The sequence below is a fragment of the Trichoderma gamsii genome (assembly GCF_001481775.2).
Source record: "Trichoderma gamsii strain T6085 chromosome Unknown Scaffold_35.2, whole genome shotgun sequence".
Taxonomy (NCBI): Eukaryota; Fungi; Ascomycota; class Sordariomycetes; order Hypocreales; family Hypocreaceae; genus Trichoderma; species Trichoderma gamsii.
Window position 1 is genome coordinate 66,139 of NW_020171372.1, and position 16,990 is coordinate 83,128.

Sequence of the window (16,990 nt, forward strand, 5' to 3'; positions counted from 1 at the left end):
CTCCCATTTCCCAGGCCCCCTTCCTTGCATTACAACCCAATGGCGCGCCTGCAAGATTAAGAGCAGGACAGTCCAGAGCGACAATATGTATTTCGATTTCATGTGAGTCTTTGAATCGTGGCACATGTTGAGATCGAAATACATGTTGCCGCTGTGGACCATCTCCTCGTACTCCTCCTGCCGCCACCAGTTAGCCTGCCGCCCATCAGAAAGCCAGAGAGGAAAAAGAAGAAAGGAATGTTGATATACTTACCAGGCAAACCACTGCGGCTCACGCCGGCGGATGACTACATTACAGGGCACCGACCGAATTCTACAGCTCCACACGATCTGTAGAAGAGTCAGACGGCGTAGAGCTGTACTATTCGAGGGCAATGCCGCGTAATGTAGTCCTCCGCCGGCGTCAGCTGCAGCTCGCCAAAGCTTGTAAAGTTCCGATATGTCGGAGGCCAAGACAGGAGTCTGGCCAAACTTGAGTGAAGGAAGAATTGGAGATGAAAGTGAAGAAGGAAAAAGAAGATGATTGAAGAGGAGGAAGCAAAGCTGCTATTTATATGAGAGACAAGCGGCTCATAGCCCCGCTCGTTACGCCCCTCGTCGAGATCACGTTTCTGTGGCCGTGACGGAATCAAGACTCGATGATTGGCTCACGCTCGACCAGCCAACGGAGGGGGAAATGCGCGGATGCCCGAGCCTGGCCTTGGCGAGTCGGCCTGAGCTGGGCCGAGCTGACTATTGATGCCGGGGATGGAAGCCCAAGCTCAAACAGAACAGCATGTGAAGATGAAACCGCAAAACTCTACAGTAGAGACTCCAAAGGCTGCAGATGCTACATCACGTGTACGTGTACATGTACCTTTGCAAACGCCTCGATTATCTACATTTGCTGGTTCCAACTCAGTTTAGTGGCCGTCGCTTGATCGGAATCAGACAGCCACGATGCTTCGTATAGACGCCAAGTATATGCGTATATGCTGAATCCACCATGAGCCTCAACAACTGTTTGCACGCTTTGCCGCGTCATGAATCTTATTTTCGCCGGCCAGATTCCCGGCGGGACTCAGACACAAACCACAAATATAGCAACAATAGCCTTTTGGGCGTTATAAGCCCAGGATACTTTTTTGGGCCCTATCTGCCAACATCGTCATCGTATAGAAGTATGATATCGTGAGCTCTAGGCAATTTTTCTTTTGCTTCTCTTCTTCTTTTTCATCTATTCTTTTTCTTCCATTCTTTTTCTTCTACTCAATAAAGACAAAAACTCTTCGTCAGCTTATTCTTCTAATAACTCAATACTCCTCTTGCTGTGCAAAGTCGACAATCAGTCAGCCTCATCATCAGTTCTTCCGTTCAGACTTATATCAAACCGTATCCACAAACAACCGCTTCAGCCAATCGACTGCCCAAGATGCCCCAAAATCCTCGAATGCCTCTCTGGGTTCGCTTCCTCGGCCCAGTCGTCACCATCATCATCACCGTGATGCAAATCGGTGGCTGTATCGCCCAAGCAATGATACTCTTGGACCACTGGGTCCTCGCATTCATCATCCATCATGAAATCGCCTGGTTCATATGCACCATGTGGTTGGCCGTCGGAGAGGGCACCACTGCCTCCTGGCGCCTTCAGATGAAAGACAGCGGCGACGACAACGGGGACAAGACCTTCATTGCCGCTACATCGGCCGTTTTCTCGCTGTGGGCCGGCATCCTATCCCTCATCCTCTTTTGTGAGTTCATTGGCATCTTGGTTTGGGCCTGTGTCTACTTCGTGGCTCCCCGGTTCGGCGCGAGACCGCCCCGGCTTTTGCCACTGATCGAACGAGCTTGGCTCCTTATGGGATACAACCTTATATTGATTTGGCGCACCCACTATTAATAGGGTTGGGCCAAAACTATATCTCGTGGGTTTTGGATGGGGAAGTTTGGTCCGGGAATGGCTCATAGCCGAGACTTGTGGGCGCATAGCTTCAACGTTTCTATCATGGCGTTGTAGGACCGATGGCCGGTGGGTTAAAAGAGACGCGTAATGCAAAAGTTTACATGTTATATATATTATTAGCCTCTTTGAAAACATGCACATAAATGCTTCCATGTCCTCTATCCGCAAGTGATCCAGTCTTGTTGCCTACATACCTCCCACTCGTCCCACTCACAAAACTGCACACACAACTGCTCTCGCCTCCTGTTATACTCCCACAAGACACCAAACAGGCAGAATTTACATCAAGGACATACTCGACCCCATCAGAATCATATTGAGACCCATACGCCACATGATGGACAGATCTGAGGCCATCAAAATCTTGTGCATGTCGGCTGGAATGCGCATCGCCCGTTACATCTTCGATTCCGCCCTCGATGCATTAGCCAACGCTCCCCCTATATACCGCGCCACTGTGTACTACTTCCTGCTCACCTTCATCCTCGTCGCCCTCGTTTCTGCCCACCAAGCCTACACCCGCCGCCCCGGGACTTTCACCTGGGACTGCCAGCTCCGCGACATCGAAGAGACTTCTGATTTCCTCAAGTTTGCTCTATTGCGGTGGCTCCTCCTCTTCAACTTTGCCATCGGGTTTGAAGTCTTCGTGCTGGGGGTCTACGCGTTTACAGAGGACTTGCGCCAAGTGGAGTACGATGAGCCTGACTATCTCCCGGTGCTGCTGAGGCTGAACTGGGCGAATATCAGCTGGTTGGGGAGCACGGTTGGCGAGTGGCTGTGGAGGCATGTGGAATATTATTGGTCTGAGCTTGAGGCTTTTCTCGGGCAACTGCTGCGTGAGCAACAGCTGCGTGAGCAACAGCTGCGAAGCCAAATTGCAAAAAGCGAGAGACAAATTCGCATTTCCAGCTTTGTTCTCATGAATAGACAATACGCAAACCTTAGAAGATGCTTAAAGTGGACCCTTGATCACGGCAGTATGCCAAACATACTTTCCATGGCCCTTTTCTGGGGCTTCATTCTGGCTACATTCTGATCATGTATCATCATTCTATTTTTTTCTGTCTGTTTCCCGGATGCAAAGGTAGCTCATCCGCCTCCCTGTCTGCTTGTGGCCTCACTCATATTCGATGACTGACTTGGTTGACCTCGGTCGATCAAAACAGGTGGCCTCGATTACACTGCATGGCCTTGATCAACACACCAGCTTTACTCGCCACTATGAACGCTTTGAGTGGGCGTCAAAAACTTTGGTTAGTCGAGAAATGCTTTCATATCAGCTCGGGGTGAGCAATTGAAATGCGTTGGGATTATATGTACATATGTCAAGTTGAATACGTTGCATGCAATGATCAAACAGCAATATATTTCTCAGTTTTTTTTTTTCCTTATAATAAAAAACAACGGTTCGCTTCGCTTTACAAAACCCCTATTAACGGCCTGAATAGAGACACATTCATATATCTTTGGATGTGAACTAGATAGTCCGAATTTCAAGAATCAAAAGTTTCATCTCCCATTTTCCCTTCAACAGTAAACCAACTCGGCAATTGCTGCTCTCGTTCATTTCCCATCTTATTTTCAACTAATGTTGCGTTTATGTGGGTATCATCGGGATTAAATATCATCGCCCTGGGCGTGGAGGGATTGTATGTCGATCGGATACGTAGGGGCTGGCTCTCGGAAGAAAGCTCCATCTGAGCCGTGCTTCCCAACAGCACAGACTTGTTGTTGTTCAACTGCTCATTTGTGCTGGCATATTGGTTACTGATACTTGCGGCAGTCTCCTGATCCATCGACCTTGCATTTGCTTCAACCATATTTCCTTCGGCCTTCTCCGCGTCCTTCTTCTCTGAACGAATATTACAATCTGATCCAGCTTTCTCTTCGGATGCAACTTCGCTAGCACGCCGTCTTTGGCCAGTCGAATCAGAGGTCCGTTTAGAAGCGTCATGGGATGAAGCAGAATGCCGGCCATGGATGGGGCAACTAGGACAGCTGATAACTTCAACCCTCTCAAATTCCGACTCATTTGGAACGCTATGGGAATGTACATGTTCAGCGTGAGACGACCCTTCGTTAGACTGGGACGGATTCCGTGCATCTTTCTTTTGGCTGGAGTGGCGCTTCGCAACTCGCGTGTGCAGTATGCCGTTTATGATCGAGTCAGCAGAGGTGGCCCTCTCAGTTGTTATATCTTCTGTCGCGGCATTGGTAGAAGTGTCTCTGCGCTTAGGCTGGCGTCCCCTACTGATAGAACGAGTAGAAGTATCTTGTGTGTCCGGAGAGTGAGCTGATGTTTGCGGTGTTCCACTAATAGATACGTATTGGAGATCGATACCATTATTCATAGCATCTGATCTGGGACTCCCATGATCAGGTCGCTGTTGTAATCGTACGTTCTGAGGGGATCTTTGCGCAGTAGGTCGGCGGTAATAGTCAATTGCCACAGGTGTCGGAATGTTTGCTCGAGCCCCAGGCCCCAAGATACTGGGGCTTGCAGCAATGGGTATGAGTAGGTGATCCATTGCAGAATCCGCTCCACTACTACTCCATTCATCACTCCCAATATTTGGGGATGAAAGGCGGTCAACAATTGACCCACTCTGTTGCTGCTGTTGCTGCTGATGTGATCGTCCATTATTCTTATATCTGTTCCTAGACTCTGCTCGTTGCGATATTTGTTCGATATGCTGCGATACATCCAATGAAATATCGCGTTGGCTCAGCGAAGAATCAGTTCTACCTCTAACACCAGAGCGGCTTGCATTCCGTGATTTTGGAGAGGATGGTCTTGAAAGTTGCTTCTCGCTCTGATTATTATTCTGTGGTGTCTTTGCATCTGACAATTTCGATTTGCTAGTCTTAGAAGATGTATTTGATCTCGGAGACTGTGCATCGTTGGACCCGGTGTCTGAGATGCCCATCACTTTGTTGTTGTTGACACCCTCGTCCTTGCTTGCGTCTTTATTCGACTCGGGGTTTATGTTTTTTATTTCTGACCACGGAAACGGCTCTGGCTTTTTTCCAATGGGTGTGCTCGGCGTCCATCCACCGGGACCAGCAATTGGAGTCCGAAAAATTCCATCATGAGGTCGCCAAGCTCTAAGGGGTGTTATTGGGGACACACCCTCAAAAGGCGTTGTCGGAGAAACGGTGTCGGAATCGTGAGTAATAACAACTTGACCACCATAGATGCGCTTCTCATACTCGTTTCGGAAGCCGTTTGTTGGATAGCCACTCAATGGTAGACCGCTATTTGGATAAGGCGTACTATCTTCCGGCGGTCGGGGGTTCGAACGAATTGTTTGAACCGAAGCTTCTGATTCGTTCGATTTGACTGATTGCATCGACTTTGCGGACTTCATCGAAATGGCACTTAAGACATCATCTTCTTCGGAATATTGCTGGTTCGGTAGTATAGGTGGCGATTGTGGAATAACAAGTCGTGGGCGAACAGCCAGAGGCGTTACTTTGAGAGAAGGCGCAGCTGGCACAGTATTATTCCGATCTAGGGAAGAAGGAATCTTAACTGATTTCTCTTGTTGGGCATATGGCTTCTCAGAAGCAAACATAGCTCTGGTATCGGCGTTGGATATACCCTGCTGCTGCTCAAGCTTGACAGGATGTTTGCTCAAGCCCCCAACCATGTCTTCTGGCCGATAAAGGAGTTTTGCGTATGGACGATTGTTGGTGTCTATGACCAAGAGATCTTTTTCGCCTCGCCCCAGCAAGCCGTATACTTTGACTTCTCCCTCCTGAATGCCAATGACGGCACTGGTGCCCGCATATGTAATTTCGTCTTCTGTACCAGTGCGATTACAGAATACGACGATAATCTCGTCTTCGTTATTAGATCGAATGAGGGGCTCCAGTCGCGTGATCCAATATGTGAGCGTATCCATGTCGGGTTCGTTGGGCATCCGACTGAAGTGCCTGCGATCCTCTCTGGTCATCCACGACATGGTGACAATGACCAAATTAGACTCTACTTCAAGAATATGGAAGGCGAACTCGAATGCATGCCATGGAGCTTCGAATTTGTAAGGGCTGGTACAAAATTAATTAATCCCGCATCGCAAAAGGGGCTGTGCTAAAGGCACTATAGCCCAGCGTCTGTTAACTTACTTCATGTCCATACCTATTATCATCACATTAGTACAGTAGAGAACTCAAAAAGGATAGAGTGTCTGCATTTGTTATTGCTACTTCCGACTCACCAAATCCAATAGCTGTATTCCCAAGCCCTGGAATGTACCCATCGTAGAATCCACGACTCCCCTCCAACGCCCACGATTCATCCGTGTAATATAGAAAAGCCTTGCGGTAATTGGCAATCGTTTCGCCATCTCCGTTAACAACAATGGCCGAGTTATAATACTCAGGGCCTGTAGGCCAGTTGGGTGAGACGTCAACCTTCTCTGGGTATCCTGCAAGAACAGTGCAGTTATACTTCAAGGCCATCGTGCGGGCCCATAGTGAGGTGATTCCTGAGCCCGAAGGCTCAAGAAATGGCGAAATATCCTGCAGCGACTTGAAATTGTATCCTGGCGGAATCAATACTTATTTCTTTCGGCACATGCACACGTTTGGGGGGAAGGCACGGTGAAAGACCATATAATCTCCAAGAAAATTAAGGAGCACAAATGAAACAGGCAGGTAAATGACGCATAAAACAGAAAGGCATAGCCATACCAGAAAATGCCATCTCAGGCAAAACAAGGATATCTAAATCTTCGGGGTTTGCTTTCGAAAGAACTGCATCCGCGCGATTTAGGTTATTGTCGACATCGCCGACTTGGGGCGCAAACTGCAGGCACCCGATTCTCATTTTCCTGTCGAACCGTCACCGAAGTCAAGCATAGACCGCTGAATTATGACCCCTCTTTCTTTCACGGCCTCTTCAAACTTGCAAAAGAAAAAAGAAAGCAAAGCCACACAATTAGGCTCGTTGATATTCCCGAGGCTCAATACAAAGAAGAGGTGGTTAGCAGGGAGGCTAGCGTAGTGGTGCATGGCAGGCTCTCGATTATTTATTTACTGCTACTACCGAGAAAACTCGCGGAAAATTTTAGAAGAGCGCGATTACATAGTACCTCTTATGACCGAGTAGGGAGGTCAGGAGAGAGGATAGTCTTCTTGGCTTAGTTGACCTCGAAGAACTCTTTGTCTTTATGTATGTTGGTCGAACACTTTTTGAAAAAGTGCAGGTGGATACATATATAGCCAACGATAAGCCAATATTAACCGCTCGGAGACATCCCGCTGCATCCTTGATCATCAGCTCTGGGCGTGGATTGGTCAAAGACGGGGGTGCTGGCAGCGCGTAAACAAAGATGTGGAAGCCTTGTCCTATTAGCGTGAAAATGCCAGCACTAACGCTAGAAATTAGCCCACATTCAGGCTCGTTGATCCTTCAATACTTCAGCCATTACTACCGACAAGTAGCATTTTATACGCTGATTACAGAGCCTTAAGTACTAGTACTAGATAACAAATAGCATGCTTGTAATAGTATGCAATTCTCCGTACGGAATAATAGTCAGTATGTTGCTCCCTGATCGGTTCTGGTTCTCATCAAACGGGGCTACCTACCGTGAGGGGAGCCCTCGCAGCCTCGTAAAAGGTTCCCTCGCATATGCGGCACAGATTCCGTAGAAAAATATGGAGCAATTGGGGCCAGGCCCACCTCTCCAAGCGAATCGCATGAACAGTCACAGCAGTTCATATGTCCCACCCCAAGCTGTGCTTACCCTTGAGTATGAGGAAGGCTCATGGTTAATCAAGTAAACCTATATCCCCGCAAACACTAGTATTGCTTGTTTCTTGCCGAGATCTAGATTCGCAAGTTTTAGTGTAGTTCAATACTAATACTAGAAAGATGTATGCAGTTTAATGCGAATAGGTTAGTTGGTTTTCAAAACCCAATTGGAAGCCTAAGCCCCTAAATCTATCTTTTAGTACCTACCCAAGGCGTCTACGTGAGTTTTTGGACACGGCTTTGATCATCAAGCAAACTGGGCTCGGTGGGCTAATATAGATAGGTTCATTTTTAAAGTTTGACGTCCTGAAATGAAGATAAAGAGTTGATAGATTCCAGGATATTCTTAGCGTAACTAAATATTCGGGTTTCTACCTACATACTAGTAGTACCTGTGCCTATATACAGCTCTACTGCTGGAGATCATCTGGCGAGATCCACTTACTCACTCAGTCCGATAAGCCTCGTGCAAATGAAACCCATTATTTCAAGGAGGCATGGAAATTGCACTTTTCTTTACACCTACTAACCTATCTAAACTACTGCTGGTACCCGGCTCTAGGTAGCGCTTAAACGAGAAATAGATACCTTTAGGTGCTGTCATTCTTACGAGAGCAATGCCCATATGCTCTTGCTTCTGTTTCGTCTCTAATTTGTCTTTCAAGATCTTATTAATTTATTGGTGTCGCCTGGTGAGTTCTCTGTAGAGGTATTACTACCTTAGTACGGTACCTAGAACGTTTTCAAGTTTGAGTCCTGCGTGGTTTCAGGTACCACGTGCTAAGTACCTTTGTACCTCAGGACGCTATTCATCACATGACGTAGCTGACAAGCCTCGCATCAATCATCTGGCCAGCTCGCCTTCCCATACCAGACCTAAGCTAACAGTCTTATGATCAAACTAAGCATTCTGGCAACTCTCTATCGGCGCAGCATAATGTTTGTTTCTTTTTACATCGCGTTTATTTCGCCTTGACCGTCTTCTAGCGGGCCGCGATCATCCCGGACGAAGTCCAGAGTTGCCTGTTCATAATCTGGCCATGGCGGCTTGGACGACGATTCTGGTGGCCTACCTGATAGGTGGCATTACCTTCATACCTTTACTCCTTGCATCTGTGCTCCTTTTCGGATATTATAACTTGCCATATAGACGCGTTCTCGGCATCCCATACGACCCGGACGAGGGCGACATTGTGCATCCCGGCGATGACACAGCAGCACTCGACGAAGCCAAGAGGCAACGAAACAATAGCGATTCCAAGAGGTCGAATACCGATATCGATGTCGCTGCAGGTTACTTTGCAGTTTGCCGTGAATATGTTCCCATGGGCATCAATGCCAAACCCGTGGAGCGCTCGACTCCTATCGGCTCAGCCACAGTGACTCCCCCCAGCCCAAGCGTCTATCAGACAATGTATAGGAGTATTTTCGACCGCAAAGCTGCTGCTAGCCCGATGGACAACAGTAGCAGCGCTAGTCAGAGGCCTAAGAAGGCAGGCAATGTATTCTACGTGGTGCTTAGGTGCGCTTCCGCATGTTTCTCCTTCGTACGTAGCTCATACACTAACTAGGCTGCAGACATGGCCATTTGATGCTATTCGACGACGAGGAACAGCTCGAAGTACGACATGTAATTTCTTTGGCGCACCATAGAATAGGCATATACTCGGGCGGCGACATCACACCGGAGGGGGAGCTATTCATCAAACGAAATGCGATATCCTTGACGCGAAAGCTCGATGAACTGGAACAACACTCGTCGGATAATTCGGGGTCCAGGCCGTTCTATCTATTTTCGGAAAATTGTTCAGCAAAAGAAGATTTTTACTTTGCCATGCTGAAAAATCAACAGCACACCTTTGGTTTCGAAGACATTGCGCCACTGCCTAAACAATTCGAGCTCAAATCCATCATTTCATTAGTGCAGAAGCTGCATTCATCGGAGGATCAAGTACACTCACGTTGGATCAATGCACTTATTGGCAGAGTCTTCTTGGGCGTGTATAAAACCCGAGATTTGGAAACTTTTATCAGCGACAAGATCACCAAAAAGATTTCGCGCGTCAAACGACCTTCGTTTCTCACCAATATCAAGATTCAACAGATTGACACTGGAGATGCTGCGCCTTACCTCTCCAACCTGAAACTCAGAGATCTCAACGTTGAGGGCGAGTGCGTAGTAGAAGCCGATCTGAAGTATACAGGCAGCTTTCGAATCGAGGTTGCTGCCACTGCAAGGATCGATTTAGGGGCAAGGTTTAAAGTTCGAGAGGTGAATCTGATTCTTGCCTTGGTTCTTCGGAGACTCGAGGGTCATGTTTTATTTAAAATCAAGCCGCCTCCAAGTAACAGAATTTGGGTCTCCTTTCAGACTATGCCAAAGATGGAGATGACTATTGAGCCCATTGTCAGCTCGAGACAAATTACCTATACCGTTATCACTCGCCAGATAGAAAATCGTATCAAGGAAGTCTTTGCCGAGACCTTGGTTCAGCCATTCTGGGATGATATACCCTTCTTCAACACGGAACACAAACAGTGGAGAGGCGGGATTTTTGAAGGGGATGATGCCGTCAAATCTCCTGCATTGCCAACCGAGCATTTGCCTCAAGTCGGCGATGCGGAAATACCAGACCTCTTTGACTCTGGTGTTCACTCTGATGGCAACCAACCCATCGAAAAGAGCCAAACAATGCCGGTAATGGACTCTCTTGAACCAACACCCAGTCCACTTGAAAGCAAGTTGGAAAAGGCAGATTCTATGCTGCCAAGTTTGGGGTCATCAACCAGTGTGGATATAACCGTTCCAACTGCGGTTCATTCTCCTAGGAGCTTTAAAACTTCTACCGAGCCAATTGTCGGAACTGAAACGGCCCATGCCGATATATTCAAGCCCTCAACATCCCCGCCAGATTACGCTATGAACCAGATTGCGGCTTTGCGATCTAGGTCTCAGGACGCTTCACCCTTGCCAATATCTAGGAAGTTGTCGCAGTCCACCATCACATCCAGACGCTCCTCCTCCTCCTCTAAAGACTTCCATGGCAACTATGGCACAGACGGCGATGTTGACCCCAAGGTTTTGCCGCAGCTACCACAGCAGAATATGTCTCTATCCCCTGGAACGGTCGGCGGGTCTGAACCAGATCTCTCTCGTACGTCTACATCTAACTCGGTGAAATCTCACGCAGGCTCCTTTAGCCGTGGTCTTTTTCAAAAACGTGACCCTTCTAGTATGACGACGACTGGTTCCATCGAAAGTGACATGGCACAAAAGAGGAATACTTTGGCGGCAGTTACAAATGCGGCAGCACAGGCAAGACAGTGGGGATGGAATGCTATCCAGAGACAAAGAGAAGCCATGCGAAACAACGAAAAAAGCGCCCCCGTTGATTTGAGCCAGCCCATGGGTCGAGGGCAACCGCTTCCACCGCCAGGGACACCGCTTCCAATGCCAACAAACGGGGGTACCAAAATAGGACCCGTTCCCACATCGAAGCGGAGATCTCCCAGTTTAGTACTAGAGGAGCAGGCTGCCCTTGCGGCTGAAGAAGACCAGACTAGGCGACACCAATCCGCAGCGTGGAGGAGAAGACAAGATAGTCAACTGCAAGAGGAGTATAGTCCAAATATCCTCGTCGTTGCCGCACCAGATGATTCGCAGCCTAATAGTCCTGCCATGGAAGGCGAGATGCATCAGACCGAACTTTGGAACCGAGACTTTCCTGATGCACAGCAGCAAACTAACAATGCTGCAAGCAGCATTAAGTTTGCCGCTACAAATTCCACAGATGACATGACTAAGAACTTAGATACAGGAATCTCTGCCACCCCAGGTCGACCAATTCCATCTAGCCCATCAGCTGTTGCAGAATTGAACGATGACGAATACTCTGCATGGATGGACGACGACTAGAATCCGGTAGGCCGTACCTAGGCCACTCAGTTCTCGACTCAAGTCTTGACAGTACCATGAAAATTTGATGCCGAGCATACTTTGTTATAGATGTACTTGTACAAGAAGATATAGAACGGACAGGTCACTTACTAGCCGCAAAGGCTCAGGGCAACCATTTAGCCTAGATAAGGATTTTGTATTTTGTATTAGCGCTGGCGTTTGGGAAAGGGACAAGCATCAAGTAATATTAAACATTCATCTCATAGCATACCGATTGTTTCAAACATTTACTTATTTGCTAGTACGTATAAACAAAATGAGGCTTCTCCATCCTAAGAGAAACGAAGATGACATCATATCACGCCTTATCCATTACCAGTTCAAAGAGGAGCTCTTTATCTTGGCGTTTATTCCATCAATTACCGGGCTAGTTACCGCCTGCTCGTAGAGCATCTTGTTCTTCAGTTTAGTGCGAGTCCAGAATACGGGACAATCATGGCTATCGCAGCCAACTTCGTCCAGAGGGCCAATGCCTTCACAACTCTGGCAAATGCGTAGCGTTTCAGCGTACTTATGTTCCGCCGCAGTTAGTTTTGCCTGTAGCGCTAGCAAAGACGCCGGCATCCTGGCATAGCAGAAACGGCACAATGATAGCTCTGCAGTGCCGGCAATCTTTCTTCTGCAAATCATACAGTGTACCGACAGCATGTATGCCTCCAATGTCCGTTTCTTACTCCCAAGCCCCTTTGTTTGGTGAATACGTCGTATTTTGGGCATTGCGTCGTACCACTGCCTCACATTGGCGCCGACAAGACTGAATATTCGCTCCAACGGAGGGATGATGTTTTTGGATATATAGTAATCTGCATCCAGCTGCCAGTGAGGATTACGGAGAAGCTCCTCTGGTGAGACGCACCGATCGATCAGCCTAGCACCCGGCGCTCCAGTAATCACCACATACGGGACGCGTTCGCCGTATTGTGGCTCTGCTCTGGCATCTTGCAGCATCTTCCTTGCGCTGACTAGTGCTCCAGCAGGCGCTGGGCCATGCGCAGAATAGGAGCCAAGGCGGACTTCTTTGGCAAAGCAAAAGTCTTGAACTGATATTTTGCCACGCATCACTTTTTTGCACTGTTTCTGGAAATATCTTTTAACTTGGCTCAAGTCGGCTGTCTCAAATAGTAACCTCAGTGCTTTCTCTTCAATCTTCTGTTCTGCGGGAGTTCCATCTCGGCGGACAGTCTCTATACCTTTGGCGTCAAATGCAGGCATGAGTTGATCCTTGGTTTCGTACTTGTAACCGACATAGCGCTTTTTAGCAAGCAAAACGCATGGATGATAGACTTTCTCAAACTTGAGCTTTATTGGCTTTGGGTTCCTTTCCGTAATAGCCTGAGCAATCTCTTGGCCGATGGCGAATGCCTCATTCCTTGAACGCCCTTTGAGGTAGACGAAAAGACTATCAGTATCACCATATACAACTTCAGCACCCCATCGCTCCACGGAGTGGATGTAGGCCGTAGCTCTCTCCAGTGTCTCGCGACCAGTCTGCACAATGCTGTCTGCGATTTCTGAACAAGGCATTCGCCCGGAGAATGAAGCTGAAGTATAACCGTAGGTGACGTTGGCGAGCAATTTCAGAGCAAGCTGTCGGTTATTGAGTAGCTGCTGAAGGGTCTTGTCATCTTGGTCTTGTTTCATGCCACTCTTGACCATTATTCTCGTTTCCAGAATTTCGGTTAGCATTTTGGCGAGCAAAGATTTCCGAACCTCGGACTTCACATACATCATGCCATTCGGCGCAATGTTGATGTGATCTTCTAGCAAAGTTAACAAACCGTCTTGTCGTTTGTATTCAGTGAAGCCCATCTTGCTCTTGCCTCGCCAATCTGTGATTCGTCCCAAGAACGTCGAGTAGCAATAATTATATGCAATCATGACGCTAGGGTAAAGACTTTGGAAATCCAGCACAACAAGAGGGCTGCTATAGAATGAACTTTGGGGCTCCATTACTAGTGGTAGACACTCAAGTGCATTCTGCTGCCCAACCTGTTTCCGGCTAGGGGAGACCAGCATGAAATTTTCTGGTTTGGCAATCCTAAACATGATGGACTCGACTTTGAATTGTGAGCCGCGAGAGAATACGGAAAAGAAGTCGACGCCTAGAAGCCTTGCTTGCTCGCTAGTTCTCGAGATCAGCTCGTTGGACTCGAGAATTTCCAAGTCTAGCCTGGACCGTGTTCGATAGTATCTCAAAAGTCTGTTTAAATCCCGTCCCTTGCCGCTTTGGAGCCAGGATGTGAGAGACCTCCATGAATAGTGTGGTATTCGACGATGCAAAAGATGCCATACCACGTTTTCCATGGTGTATTGGAGAAGATTCACTTCGCCACGCATTGCCCTCCATATGTTGATCATATGTCTTCCCGTTATTCGAATCGTTGATGTTGTATTGAACCCCCACTGGTCGCTTTCTTTCCCAAATCGACCTTTGGATTGTGTCTTCATTCGAGAAAATTCATTGCAAAGATCGTAGTCATATTTCAGCCTTGCCCGTTCAATGAGATAGCCCCATGAACTTCCATGGACTTCGTAGCCGGTCAGCACATCTGGGTCATAGACTCTAACTATCTCAACCATGCGATTGAGTAAATCCAGCTCTGAAGATTCGTGAGTGACTTCGTCAGATACTGCATGCCTTATTCGATCAGCCAGGGCGCCATCGGCTGACAGGACTAAAATACCGGATTTTGATATTGTTGGTGTTTCGAAATCAGTACTTGCTATTGCTTCGTCATCTTTCCAATGCCAAAAAATACATTGGACTTCGTCTTCTTCTGGATTGGGGACATAATTCCCCCTCGTATTCACATGAACCTCAAGGCTCATTATGCTCATATATTGGGCTTCGTGTGGCACAGCTGTCGAGGGCTGCTTTTGACTATATTTAAAATCATATTTGGCCTTCTGTGTTGGGCCATCAATTTGAGAGAGCAGTGAACGACCTGAAGTCCGTCTAGTTGCTGTACTGCTAGTTGTGTCGACCTTGCCGCTCTGAGTGGACCATTTTCTAACCTCCTCATAGGAAGGAGGAAGTTGTGCAATCTCCCAGCTTCTCCACGAACATGATCTCTTCAACTGCCGATCTTCTTGTTTCATATGCGACCCATCAGAACGACTCATATCGAGATCGGGGCTTCCGTATGGTGAAAGTCCTCCGGTGGGATCAAAGTCATGCAAAAAGGGAAGAGTGTCGCTGATTAATCGGAACTCCCTACCGGCATATTCCCGTCGTTGCACCGGAAGATCGGCTTCTCTGCTGTAAAAAGCATCCTGGTATATGATACTAGATGAGATGTGGTGATCTTTCCTCAAAGCAATTTCAGCCACAGATGGCGGACGAATAGCATAGGTCACGACGTGACCTGAGGTTTTAGTTTTTTCTCCTTCGACGATACGAGGCGGCGATCCTGAAGGGCCGATTGATTTCGAGATATGCGACTCAGATTCGTAATAGGACATTGATTGATTTGCACCTGTTAATTGGGGGGGAGGGTCATCTTCATATGAAGGATCGTGCTTGGCCCTCTTAGCAGAATTGCCATTCGACGACCATGATGCTGTACGTTTACGGATTACTTTTGTCTTTTGGCCCCCCACAGCCGTTCTACCGTTTTTGAAGGTAAGTAAGCTGCGCAGCGCAGCTTCAACCAACCTGGCCGATACGGGAATACGAGGAAGCTCGCCGGTTGTAAGACCGCTTTGGCCGATTCCAAATATCCGTCTTTTGTATTTCATGGTTTCGATGTTCGATGATTGAGCCAAGACGCGTTGACTCATTAGGTCCTTTGTGCTCTCTATTGCTGCATCATCGTGGTTTTGGCCAGTCTCTTGGCCTATCCCCATATCATCCGAATCTGTTCCGAGCAGGTCATCTTCTCCCACTTGAGAAAGTTTCAGTTCATCGACCATAATACTGGCATCAGGATCCTCGTCTAGCTGCTCTAGTCCCAATGAAAGCCCAAGTGAGGGCAAGAGTTTAGACGGATGCAAATCTTCAACAGACTGTAAAGCAGTTTTAATGGAACTTTCAGAGTGTAGAGGCTTCAAAAATGTATCCAGATTAAGCTCCGGTCCATGGCATTGGTCTTGTTCTTTAGCAACTAACTTTTCCACTTTTCGGCGGTATTCTCCTTCATGAATCCATGCCTGAGGCTGGGATGATCGAGAGTCAGCCGACATCGACACAAAAGCGTCTCGCGGAACAGAGGACACCAGGTGCTCAATATTTGTTTGGCCGGGTAGTAATTGGCGTTGGCGCCTTCGTGCCTCAGCTTTCCATAGCCCAGCCATACTAGACACCAGTCTAACATCGTCCGTTGGAGGCCTTAGAAACTCAGTAAAGTCGTGGTGGAGCAAGCGCTCTTTAACCTTGTGCCTATTGGTGATGTTCTGGGCTGCGATGTCGACTTCGATTGAACAATAGCTTTCTCGAGGCAATGTGAGATCATCCGTGATGGAAGTTCTTGCAACAGTTTGAATATTCCAAAGAAGCTGCGAAGACGTGGTACTAGTTCCACTTGCGGGGACCGGAGATCGAAAGTAGGTTTGGGATGATTCGACAAAATCACAGCCATATAGATTGTAATCAATCATGAACTGAAGAAGGTACTGGAGATGGGCTTCGTACGGCTGAAACTTTCGTTTCATGATAACACCTTGCTGCAGCAGATCGGCTAGCCTGGTCATCACCACAGGGTTGAACATGTAAATCTTGAGAAAGAATTTATACCCAACAGAGTACCCATAGAATGGTGTTCCTTTCACAAGTGTGATTCGTGCTACAAATCTCGCCTTGTCTCCATTTTGATCTTGTCGATAGCTGATACCAAGCGCGTGGTCGATTGAAAGATGCAATCGGTATACAAAGGACCCTACTATCGATAGTTCCTTTAACAAGATATTCACGATCACAACTTCACGCTCTGCTGCTCAGCTCACCTGCATCCTGGTTCAAATTCCCATCATACTCCACATATAAATAAGGAAACACTCCGTGAACATGGGCGCAGACTTTCTGGCCAAACTCGGTTGAGCCAAATATTCGAATAATGGGTACCTTTGTGGCCTTCAAGGGCGGGGGCGCTTGAACATCGTTGCGAAGTGGCGGATCATGGCGGCTGGGCAGAGCTTGATAATGATCGATACAGTTCAAGCGCACGCGGAACAAGTCCATATTTCGCTGCGCCCGAAGCCATAGGATTGCATTTGGAACCAGTTTGAGAGGGGGCCAGAAGACAAAATGCCCTGCCTCTTTACCGGTAAAGCAGATAGAAGCAGTAACTTGGTCATGATAGCAAAGAACTTGGAAGGGCGTGTCTGCCTCGCG

General features: G+C 47.7%; 5 protein-coding genes across 5 annotated transcripts; 2 read left to right on the forward strand and 3 right to left on the reverse strand.

Moving 5' to 3' along the window:
- Positions 1–98: 98 nt before the first annotated feature.
- On the reverse strand, positions 99–516 carry TGAM01_v208373 (hypothetical protein; the record flags this gene model as incomplete). Its single annotated transcript, XM_024550316.1, has 2 exons — positions 99–177; positions 254–516. Coding segments are annotated over 2 exons (342 nt in total), but the record flags the coding sequence as incomplete, so codon positions are not given.
- An 895-nt stretch (positions 517–1,411) lies between these two features.
- TGAM01_v208374 (hypothetical protein) lies at positions 1,412–2,978 on the forward strand (the record flags this gene model as incomplete). The annotated part of the gene is made up of 2 exons (XM_018808358.1): positions 1,412–1,730; positions 2,215–2,978. 2 exons carry the CDS (start codon positions 1,412–1,414, stop codon positions 2,976–2,978), a joined length of 1,083 nt encoding a protein of 360 aa, XP_018658404.1.
- A 457-nt stretch (positions 2,979–3,435) lies between these two features.
- On the reverse strand, positions 3,436–6,773 carry TGAM01_v208375 (hypothetical protein; the record flags this gene model as incomplete). Its single annotated transcript, XM_018808359.1, has 4 exons — positions 3,436–5,992; positions 6,071–6,083; positions 6,163–6,489; positions 6,638–6,773. 4 exons carry the CDS (start codon positions 6,771–6,773, stop codon positions 3,436–3,438), a joined length of 3,033 nt encoding a protein of 1,010 aa, XP_018658405.1.
- Positions 6,774–8,743: 1,970 nt separating this feature from the next.
- Positions 8,744–11,619, forward strand: TGAM01_v208376 (hypothetical protein; the record flags this gene model as incomplete). Its single annotated transcript, XM_024550317.1, has 2 exons — positions 8,744–9,225; positions 9,282–11,619. 2 exons carry the CDS (start codon positions 8,744–8,746, stop codon positions 11,617–11,619), a joined length of 2,820 nt encoding a protein of 939 aa, XP_024404925.1.
- A 354-nt stretch (positions 11,620–11,973) lies between these two features.
- On the reverse strand, positions 11,974–16,311 carry TGAM01_v208377 (hypothetical protein; the record flags this gene model as incomplete). Its single annotated transcript, XM_018808361.1, has 1 exon — positions 11,974–16,311. The coding sequence occupies one exon, from the start codon at positions 16,309–16,311 to the stop codon at positions 11,974–11,976; it is 4,338 nt and encodes a 1,445-aa protein (XP_018658407.1).
- Between the last annotated feature and the right edge of the window lie 679 nt (positions 16,312–16,990).